This window comes from Lactuca saligna, chromosome 3 (genome assembly GCF_052625555.1).
Source record: "Lactuca saligna cultivar CGN05327 chromosome 3, ASM5262555v1, whole genome shotgun sequence".
In the NCBI taxonomy this organism is placed as follows: Eukaryota; Viridiplantae; Streptophyta; class Magnoliopsida; order Asterales; family Asteraceae; genus Lactuca; species Lactuca saligna.
The window spans coordinates 40570565-40581680 of record NC_136419.1 but is presented as its reverse complement, the minus strand read 5'-3'; the positions used below and the strand labels follow the sequence as shown (position 1 = coordinate 40581680).

Sequence of the window (11116 nt, the reverse complement as noted above, 5' to 3'; positions counted from 1 at the left end):
TATGCATCACATTACATATATGAGTGGTGATATGTTATATATATGCATCACATTACATAAGTTGAAAGTTCACATTCAATACTATGTCCATGCTATAATATATACTCAATCATATCATACACTTCTATAGCTAAAATTAATTGAGTTTCTATGTATTTAAATTTTGGTAGAAAAATTGTTTCTATTTTTTCTTTACATAAAGTTTTTACATTAAAATAGAAAAATAAATAAATAAATAAAATCTCCAATTTCCATTGGGGATTAACGATCACGATTGGGGGGGTGGGAATGGTGATAAGTATAGATATGAGGATTAAAATGAAGATTTCGGGATAAAGATAGAGATTGCATTACCTAGTATTTTCTTGTTCCTCTTCCATGAACCCAAAGATTTCATCTTTTTGGACAAAGAAGTTTTGTTTCCATTGTGGCGAGGAGAGAGAGAGGGATTTTAGTTATATTTGACCAAGTCAACAACAACAAATCACCAAGTCAATTTCCACATCAGCACAAATTGTCCTAGTTTTATAATCCATTTTGGCAAAAACAGAAAAACAAGATACCTTAGATCGGTTTTTTAGGAAACGTTTTTTTTCAGAAAAAAGTAATGAAACTATAATGGTTCTGTTGCATTTGTCCTATTAATTTCATATGGGTTTTTATTTTTAAAAAATATACTTTTACCAAATACGGAAATATTTAAGCATCCAAGAGATTTTGCTTTCTTACTTCTCCCCCAAGAAGAAACTCTCGCCTACTTGCAGATCCATACATTTAATCCTCTCTGTTTCTTCTCCCACAAAATCTTTTACGCAGGCGCCCTCACCCACCACCACTACAATTTCGTCTCCGTAATTTCCTGCAGTACACCAATTTGATTATTGGTTCTTTTAGATTCACAAAAATCTATGTAATCCACATTTATATTTATATATATAAACGATTTCTTCATTTGATTTAGGAAAAAGATCATCAATTTTACCCACTTCGTTCGTTCATCTGAATTTCTCTTTTCTTTGTTATGAACGCAATCAAGGTTTACAACAATATGAAGGTTGGTTGCAGGCTTTTAATTCAAAGCCGAAGCGTCGTTCTAGGATTCATCAAATCCCCAATGTTAATTCGCAATCACCATATCTCCCCACCTGGATTTTTGGGATTACGATGTATAAATCAAGCCCAGAAACCCTTTTCTGTTACCAATCCAAATTGGGGCCAATCTAGAGTTTTTCCCGCTACCTGTTGTAGTTCTAACAAGAATGGTAGCAGTAAACCTCGTTACGTATCGGATTATTCAACAAAATTAGAAACTAGCGTGAATGACAAGAATTTCGAGAAGATTTACGTGCAGGGTGTTGATGAATTAGATGAAAAGACGCCGGTAGTGGTAGAGAAGAAAGATGAAACCGTAGATAGGGATGGGGGAGAATCTAGGTTAAAGAATGACGTACAAAATGAAAATTTAGTCTCACTAGATCCTACAGAGAGGGTAGAATCAGAGGCGGAGAAAGAAGCGTGGCGGTTGTTGAAGGAGTCAGTTGTAACGTACTGCGGCAGTCCGGTGGGGACGTTGGCCGCCAATGATGCCGGAGATAAGACGCCATTAAATTACGATCAGGTTTTCATTCGAGATTTCGTCCCGTCGGCTTTGGCTTTCTTGCTAAGGGGAGAAGGAGAGATCGTTAGAAACTTCCTCCTCCATACTCTGCAATTACAGGTAATTTTGGCGATTTTGAATGCAATTACATTTATATAGTTGTTCGTATACCAAAATCACAAATCTTTCCAACTCCATTGATGATTCTTCGTTGTTTCTTAAGAGTTGGGAGAAAACCGTGGATTGTTACAGCCCAGGTCAGGGATTGATGCCTGCAAGTTTCAAAATAAGAACTGTTCCCCTTGATGACAACAAGGTTGAAGAAGTTTTAGACCCTGATTTTGGTGAATCTGCTATAGGCCGTGTTGCGCCTGTTGATTCTGGTAAAACTTACCTTCATAACATATATACTATGATTATAATCAATTGGATTATTGATTCATGAATAAATGCAGGATTATGGTGGATTATCATGTTGAGAGCATACACAAAGATCACTGGTGATTACGCAATGCAAGAAAGGGTCGATGTTCAAACAGGCATCAAACTGATTTTGAATTTATGTTTGTCAGATGGTTTTGATATGTTTCCTTCTTTATTGGTTACTGATGGCTCCTGCATGATTGATCGAAGAATGGGTATCCATGGACACCCTTTGGAGATCCAAGTGAGCTTTTCTAATATTCATGTCATTTCCTATTTGTTGTTTTCTTTTGGCTTATTTTCTATGTTTCTTGGATTTTACAGGCGTTATTCTACTCAGCCCTAAGGTGTGCACGGGAGATGCTTGCATCAGATGAAGGATCCAAGAATTTGGTGAGGACAATCAACAATAGACTGAGTGCATTATCTTTTCATATAAGAGAATATTATTGGATAGATATGAAGAAAATCAATGAAATTTACCGATATAAAACCGAAGAATATTCAACCGAAGCAACAAACAAATTCAACATTTATCCGGAACAAATTCCTCATTGGTTAATGGATTGGATCCCAGAAGAAGGAGGTTACATGATTGGCAATCTACAACCCGCACATATGGATTTTAGATTTTTTACCCTTGGTAATATTTGGTCAATAGTTTCATCTTTGACCACTCCAAAACAAAACAATTCAATATTGAACTTAATAGAATCCAAATGGGATGATCTTGTTGGCAACATGCCTGTTAAGATCTGTTACCCTGCCTTGGAATATGAAGAGTGGCGCATAATCACTGGTAGTGACCCGAAAAATACGTGAGTTTCTTTCTTTTCTTGATTATCGCGTGTATTATATTTTACATATTTCGTCCTTGTGGTTTGTTGAAAATACGGGTTTGGTCCCTTCCTATGTTTTTGTAAACGCTAACAAGCTCTTGAATTATCGCAGACCATGGTCTTATCACAATGGCGGTTCCTGGCCAGTTCTTCTATGGCAGGTAATTTTCAGTAGACATTACTGGACTGGACAAGCTTTCTAGGGCTATTGTTATGGAGGAGGGCATTTATGTCATATCTGAATCATGGTTTTTTGTTTTATTGTGTAATTTAGTTCACATTAGCTTGTATCAAGATGGGGCGAATAGAATTAGCAAGAAAGGCGGTGGATCTTGCTGAAAGTAGATTGCATGCTGATCATTGGCCAGAATATTATGATACCAGAAATGGAAAGTTTATAGGGAAGCAATCTAGGCTTTACCAAACATGGACAATTGCTGGATTTTTGACATCTAAAATGCTTTTGGAAAATCCTGAAAAAGCGTCTCTTTTATTTTGGGAAGAAGACTATGAGCTTCTTGAAATATGTGTTTGTGCTCTTACAAAAACAGGCAGGGCAAAATGCTCTCGTGGTGCTGCCAAATCACAGATTCTCGTGTGACAACAAAACCCTATTCCTATTGCGTTGTTGTACAGTAATACGATATCAAATTTTAGAGTAAGTTATAGATATAGCAGTATATAAAAAAAAAAATCAAATACTGCAATTTTTTTGTATTTGATATCATTTATACCCCATATTGTTTTCTTCTCCGATTAATTGAGCCAGTTAATCGAGTAATATGAATCATAAGTTACAACCTTCTTTTGTGGGATATGTAGGATTATTTTTGTTCTCCAATTTAACTATGTTTCTGATGCTTGACAAGGTTGGACTGGATTAGCCAGGCTTTGTAGAACTATTTTTTATGATTATGATGACTAGGGGTATTTTCGTCACAAGAGATTATTTTCCACACGAGTCTTATGGTTTATTTGCCGGTCTTAGAAAATTAGACAGAAAATTAGAATCTTTGTTCATGTCATATGGAATTGGGACCAAATCTTGAATTTTACACGAGAATATCAAGAACTTAAACCAAAGAAGAGGCCAAAAGCTATAGAATTTATGCCCATAAAAGGGTTGCAGAAGATAATTTAATAATCCTACTTGATCTAAATAAAGTGCACAGAAGGTGCTACTAAAATTAACAATCAAAACAATTAAATTAAACTTTCTACCAGAAAATCAAAGCTGTTTATAGGATCTGATCAGAAAGTGGTGGGAGTCGCCGGAAAAAGTTGACTGGAAGCGACGGCATGTCCCCCCTGAACCGAGGGTGGCGCATGTAAAAGAATCCCCACCCCAAAAGAAAAGCCTTAAATGGTACAATATAGAACACCATTGACGCCAACAAACAAACCACGACAAATATTCCAGTGGCCCTCGGGTCTCTCCAACTGCATAACGCCTCCAACCTCTCTCCCTGTGCCGCCACGTCACCAAGCAGTGTCTGAGCCCGACCCGCTAGAGCCCGTAACCGGTCATACCGGATACGGATCTGATCCGCTGATTTCAAACTCGGAAACCCGTCAAATTCCTCATCAAGCTCTTCAGGCCCAACCGAATCCACTTGCGAGAGTCTCGGGTCCATTGTAACTGGGACCCGAGTCCGGTATCGGTATCTTAATGATATAATCAAGAATGCGTACAAGCAAACTGTTGGCAGGATCAGATGTGGGCACAGAATTATAGCCATCAGAAGCACATGAACTAGAACCGTTGTCGGTGGGTGAACCCATGTGCGGATCGACTCGAGCCACCTAGCCAAAGTGGCTGCTTTTGACAAACACCCAACGATTCGAAACCAATTTGACTTACTTCTCCTCATACTCCAAGTGTGAGTATCCGAATCCAACATAAACTGGACTACTTCTTGACCCAAGGCTGGTTCAGATCGAGCCAGCCTTGCAATCACAATCTTCATAGCATTATGCCTCAACATATCTTGCTGCATAGGCCCCAAAGGACGAACATAGTGCATCCGCGGAAGCATTGGAGTCGAATAAGCTTGGAGTAGACTAATCCACGAAGAACACGAGAATCTCACTGCAATCTCAATCTCACCCATTTTCTTGGCGCCACCTGGGAGGAGCACGATAAGAGAATATGAACCCACGTACACACGATTTGTGTCGAGAGTCGACAGTCGTACCCTAAGCTTTCCGAGTCGTACATCTTTACTCGGTTTGTCGTCTCCTTCTCCTTTTTGATACCTCCCGTTGTCAAACACACCGATCGTGAGCACAGTGCACGGGTCGTATACATCCCATGTGTACTGCTCGTTCCACCGTGGATTAAACCGATCAAGGATAGTACGGGTGCGGACCCACTTGGGTCCGTATTTGGCAACCACGTAGGAATCTGTAGTGCCACGTGTACCGTCTTTTGTTTTCACCGGAAGCAAATTGGTTGCCCCACGGATTCCAACCTCGAGCAATCCGATTGGTGGTTTCGATAGCTGTTTTGCGGTGGGCCGGACATCACTGGTCACGTGAGCTGCCTCGTCAAGCACGTGATAACCACCTTCCAAACAAACTCCAACATGAATTCTACCTGCGTAGGGCCTACTTTCATCTCCAACTAAATTGAACCATCTTGACCCAAGCGTTGACTGGTCGTCTGTGCGCCTGTCTATGCTAGCTACCTGCACCTTCGCATGTCCAACAGTTTGACCGTTGGATGCATCTTCCACTGTGATCACCAAAAACGGCTCAAACGGCTCGGCGGCGACGAAAACCAAATCTTCATTCCACGTAGGATTCGACGAAGTGCTGGAGGACCCGACCGTTGTCCGGTTCGTTTTAAACAGCTGTGGCCCGAGTTGACCTTTTACAAACAATTCCGGGTTTTTTATTTTAGGCTCGGGTCCCGAGCCTAGCTGCAAGTCCTGGGTTTGGATGACCGTTAGTCTCAAATACCACAGCTTCGGAGAGAGGTAGACTTTGGCTCGGGTCTCCGGAATCAACCCGCCGGAATCCGATTGCCATGCCTCCTGAAACGCCTCGTCGGCTTGTGTCCCTAACCAGACGGCGAGCATGATATCAGTTGCCGGAGAATTCTCCGGTGAGCCGTCGAGAGTGTACCATTGTGGAGCTAAAGGACTGTCTGGTGGCACTCTTTTTGGTACTTCCGGCAAATCAAACGTCACCGTTCCCAAACAACTCTCCAAGATTTCTTCTTTGCCTTCTTCTACTACTTTCTTCTTCTGATCGAATACAGAAACTTCTAGAGAGGTTGAGTTGAGACCTTCTTTGTCAAATGCAAAAACCTGATCCCAATCTTTGCTTGTACCTTGTGCTTTGATGTTGATACTGTGAGTTCCGATCGCTAGCTTCGCATAGTACATCGTTGAGTCATCGGAATCCTTTTCCGCTCGTTTTGCTTTTACAACCCTAACGTAGAGAAATGGCATCCGATCAACGAGATCGAAGGCGGTGCTTCCACGGTGATGATTGGAAAGCGAAACCGCATCAGAGCTCATATTTGACGGTTTTCTGGCCAACTGAAGGCTCTGTTCAGCCTGTTTTGGTTTAGGCGACTGAGCTACAGCAGTCTCCACAGGAGGAGGTGGCGCGGGTGGCGTTGCAGCTGCCGCTGCATCAGTGGATGGGGTAGCGGGAGCCACCGGTGGAGCGTCTTCTTTTTTCTGATCCTCTGGCGGCTTTTCCTCTTTCTTTTCTCCTTCATCCGCTGGTTTTTCTTCGGTTTTTGTCTCCTCCTCTGTTTTCTTCTCCTCCGGCGGCTTTTCCTCTGTTGCTGCTGGCGGTGTTTCAGCCGCCTCAGGCTTCTGCTCTTCCGCCGCTGGAGCTGCCGGAGGATCTTCATCTACATAACAAATCTTAAGCCCGATTTCACCTTTAATCTGCGAGAAAACACTCCTCTTCTCCAAAGGATAATAAACCAAAGCCTCCGACCCACACTTGGGAAAAGTACCTCCAGCGATTTTCACTTTTCCGAGGAAAGTGCTCCTCTTACCAGTTTTTTTATTATCATTGTAAACATTAAGTTCAAGAATCTCCGTCGCCATGGACGCAATATCATGAACAAGAAACTCAACCTTTTCATCCCACTGAGGGTTCAGATCTCTGGAAATCGTCTTCGTCCGTCGCCGCTGACCATCGAAATCGACGATTACGTAAGCACTCGCAGTCCCTTGTCCATCTTTAGGCATCAAATTTTTTGCATTACAAACCTCCACCATTATCTTTCGATTAGCCATATTTTCAAGATTTAACAAATCGAATAGCACAGATGAAACTGAAATCGAAATCAAGACAATGAATTGGTTTTAGATAAAAAGAAAGATTGGGGGAATTCTGAATGAGAGAGAAATTGTGTGAAGGGTTTAAGAAGGGGAGAAGAGAAGTAAATGACAGATTAGTAAAGTACAAGGGTTCATGTGGAAATGACTGTACATGTGACCGTTGTGCTATGGTTTTTTTTGTTGTATTGATCAAAATAATATTTCCATGATCTCTTAAACTTTTTGCATTCTTTCTAAAAACACAATTTTCATTTCCATCCACTTGTTTATTAAAATAAATTAAATTATATATTCTATTAGCAAAAAGTTAATATAAAATAGTTTGAGGCAATACGCAATATCTTCTTCATCCCATATTTTCATTATGTGATTAAATTTAATTTAATTACATAATCAAATTTGGTCAATCAAAATGTGACCATTCACCTCTTAAATAATCATTACAATAATATTTTTTTTAAAAGTGACCCATTTTATCTACTGGACCTTCCATTTTTATCATGTGTGTGATTAACTCTAAAAATCTTTAATAATGCTATATTTCACTCTCATAAGTCATAAGTCATAATTATCATTATGATTTCCGTTGAATATAGTATGATAAAAACATTTTGGTACAATTAATATTCTCTTTGTCAAATTATTTCTTTTTTCTTTTGTCAAGGCCCATAATTTACATCCTTCCTAATAAATGAAAATAATTTTGATACATGTTGCTCTTTCATTAACTTAGACACATGTTATTTTTTGGTATTTTTAAATAATTGTTTTTTCCATTTGACATTTTTTCATTTTTTTTTTTATATTTTCTTAACTAACACATCATATTTACACCTCAATTAATAATTACCTTAATTGAAAATAACCAATAAATTACAATATTAATATTGATATAGTATTTAATATGTTTCCTTTTAAATTTAAATTTTAAATTTCAAATTTAAATTAAATTTTATTTAAACTTTCATATTTAATTTTTTGTTTTATCAAATCCGTATAACATACGGATCTCACACCTAGTTTATTATCTCATTAGTGATTAGATAATTATTATGATTATGTGAATACCCTAATGTCTCATAAAAACTTAAGCATAAAATTAGGACTTAGGAGAGTATATCATAGTGGTCATTTTATTTATATGTTCTTACACTTTTGATGATAAGTTTATTGTAAAAAAAACGATATTTTAGTTAGTGGGGTGCATTTGGGATTATAAATAGCAAAAAGCCACGGGGGAAGCACGTGAGGAAACAGCGAGCATAGCGGGTGCAGGAAGATCCGGCCGTTATGTTGCGTTTTGGGAATTGGGATTTGATACACGAACGGTTTCATGCATTTATATATAGTTAAGGAAATACTTTTTAAAAAACCTTCAATTTTGTTCTTTTAGACATGCAAAGTTTTATTAATTCAACTTAGGATCTGTTTGCTTTATAGAATGGTTTTTTAACAAATTAAAACTATTAAAAAAGCTTTACATGATGAAAAAGTTAGATTTATGTCACACGTTTTCTTGTTGAGAATGAAATCAAAGTGGTAATGGCCTTCGATTTTTGCCAAAGTCTCATGCATTCATACATTTATTTACAGGGAAAATGACACGTAGTGCTATATGTTCTTAGATTTTATTTTAAAATGCCACTTTATAACTACTTCACAACCACTTAACTTAGAAATATCGATCACTCTACCACACAAAAATACTTCCAATTCTATAATATAAAAGAGCGAGATACTCGTATTGACAATGGTTAACAAGTTTTTTCACTATGTGATTGTAACTATAAATACACTAGCAATCAATGTGAATAAGATAAGCAATTCGTACCGGTTTCATGGGGTTTCATGGTATCAGATGTTTAAAAAACCTAAAACCCTAGAAACATGGAGCCGACGGAAGACTTTAATATTTTGAACAATATAAAACAAGTTTATAACCTACCAAAAATCTTATTACAAAGTTTGGAAATAAAATAACTACCAAAGAAGAAGAAAAACATAACAACATTTGTAGTCATTGATGGAGAAAGTTGATGGAGAATAGATGAATTTTTGAGACACCAACAATAATTCAAATTAATGATGATGTTTGTCTTTAAATTCTTAAGAGCTTAAGTTTTAATTTTATAACCAAAGTATGAAATCAAAGAGAGCAAAATGCAAGTGTTCTTTAAGTGTAAAAGCAAAAACAAGAAATAATGAGTATGTCAGAAGTGCTATATATCAAAATGGTCCCGCCATCCGGTGTTTTTTGTCTGACCCTTATCTGTATATAGTGGTTGAGAAATATTATTTCATGCTTATATAATAGTACTAATAGCAAGACTATTAATTAGTCTCGGTGAATATTAGACTAAACTCTAGTGGTAATATGATACTAGGTTTTGTCAAAAGAAAATTGTGTTAAGAGTAACGAAGTATTGTCCGAGTGTCGAGTCACCACCTTTTCAAGTGAGTGCATGGTCTCTTTCATCTTACACATAGATATGAAGTATTTAATATAAATTATATGTTATGTGTGCATATTGTCTGTATACTTGCCGTCTATGCTGGGTGAAAGATTTTTATACATATTTTAAATGATTTAAACAATATATGTATTTTATATCTACAAAATGTGTTGGGTAAAACATAGGTAGATGAAATAGTTGTTGTGTGACAAAAACAAAATGTTGAGAGGTGATATAGACCATGAGATAAGGGTGAGAGGTGAACCATGAGAGAAGCCTTTTACCCAAGTGTTGGCCCCGTCATCTAGCAGAATATGGATGACAACCACAGACTATTCTAGGCAGTCCAGTGGAACACTAGCAGACTCGCAACCTGTAGGTGTTATTTAAACTATGTATTCACCAGGTGTACTCTAAAAACCCATTGACATGTATTGCGAGTGGATTCTCGGAAACGATATTGTCGATAAACGAGATAACCTGGCAGCTATGGATTTAGTTCCTATTGAGCAAACCCAGACAACGATGGATTTCGTGCCTATTCCTTAGGATAATCCTTAGGAAAGAATGAACGAGGAATAGCTAATTCTTAGGGTAAATCCTTAAGAGTAAAGAAGATAATGGGGATGGGTAATTGGGTTAATTGTTTGATGGTTAAACATAATAATTATATTATTGTGGGTTGAAAACCCTATGTACTCACAAGGTTCCCCAACCTGACCCACTCAGTTTATTTATATCACATATGTTGATATGAAGTCACATTACACTGAGAGATTAGGAGATATAAATCACTAGTGATAATGAATGTAAGTTCTTTTTTTGCTTATGTTTTTATATTGACGATGACATCCCAAATGTTTTAAAATGAATAAAAATACTTTTTTTTTGGAAATTCAGCAACATTTTTGTTAAAAGAGGTACTCTGATTTTTATAAAGCATAAACAAAAATCAGTCTTTTCTGACCGTAAAAATGGGGATGTCACATCCATCATCATAAAGAAAATCAAAAACCATGTATCTCAAAACATCATATCAAATATTGTATCGAAATCATATGAGAAAATATTAGAGTCTAAAACAATCCCAGGCTGAAACTATGGTGTGTGTCATCCGATCATCCCGAGCCCTTCCCTTTGCTAGTTGAAGTACCTGAAAGCAAACTAAAAACTGTAAGCATGAAGCTTAGTGAGTCTCTCCAAACTACCCCATACCATACATATATACATGCAACTAGGAGATACAGGACCCGCCCACACTCCGCTAACTGGGAGATACGGGCCCCGCCCACACTCCGCTGACTATGAGATACGGGCCCGCCCACACTCGGCTACTATGAGATATGGGCCCTGCCCACACTCGGCTATTGTGAGATACGAGCCTCGCCCACACTCGGCTACTATGAGATACGGGCTCCGCCCACACTCAGTTACTAACATACATACATGATGTTATGAGATACGAGCCCAGCCTACACTCTACTAACTAGGAGATAC

General features: G+C 38.0%; 2 protein-coding genes across 2 annotated transcripts; one reads left to right on the top strand and one right to left on the bottom strand.

Moving 5' to 3' along the window:
• The first annotated feature begins 664 nt into the window (after positions 1–664).
• Positions 665–3700, top strand: LOC145035840 (alkaline/neutral invertase A, mitochondrial-like). Its single transcript, XM_078984350.1, has 6 exons — positions 665–1717; positions 1821–1980; positions 2053–2264; positions 2345–2838; positions 2972–3020; positions 3134–3700. Exons 1-6 carry the CDS (start codon positions 1022–1024, stop codon positions 3458–3460), a joined length of 1938 nt encoding a protein of 645 aa, XP_078840476.1. The 5' UTR covers positions 665–1021; the 3' UTR covers positions 3461–3700.
• A 158-nt stretch (positions 3701–3858) lies between these two features.
• LOC145035838 (C2 calcium/lipid-binding plant phosphoribosyltransferase family protein) lies at positions 3859–7258 on the bottom strand. Its single transcript, XM_078984347.1, has one exon. It carries the CDS (start codon positions 7119–7121, stop codon positions 4098–4100), a length of 3024 nt encoding a protein of 1007 aa, XP_078840473.1. The 5' UTR covers positions 7122–7258; the 3' UTR covers positions 3859–4097.
• Between the last annotated feature and the right edge of the window lie 3858 nt (positions 7259–11116).

What these genes read in the sequence shown, in the direction of transcription:
- LOC145035838 (XM_078984347.1), bottom strand. Translation starts at nt 7,121, where the DNA reads ATGGCTAATCGAAAGATAATGGTGGAGGTTTGTAATGCAAAAAATTTG.
- LOC145035840 (XM_078984350.1), top strand. Translation starts at nt 1,022, where the DNA reads ATGAACGCAATCAAGGTTTACAACAATATGAAGGTTGGTTGCAGGCTT. An exon ending in TCCATACTCTGCAATTACAG is followed by an intron (nt 1,718 to 1,820) that starts GTAATTTTGGCG and finishes TTGTTTCTTAAG; the next exon opens with AGTTGGGAGAAAACCGTGGA. An exon ending in GACACCCTTTGGAGATCCAA is followed by an intron (nt 2,265 to 2,344) that starts GTGAGCTTTTCT and finishes TGGATTTTACAG; the next exon opens with GCGTTATTCTACTCAGCCCT.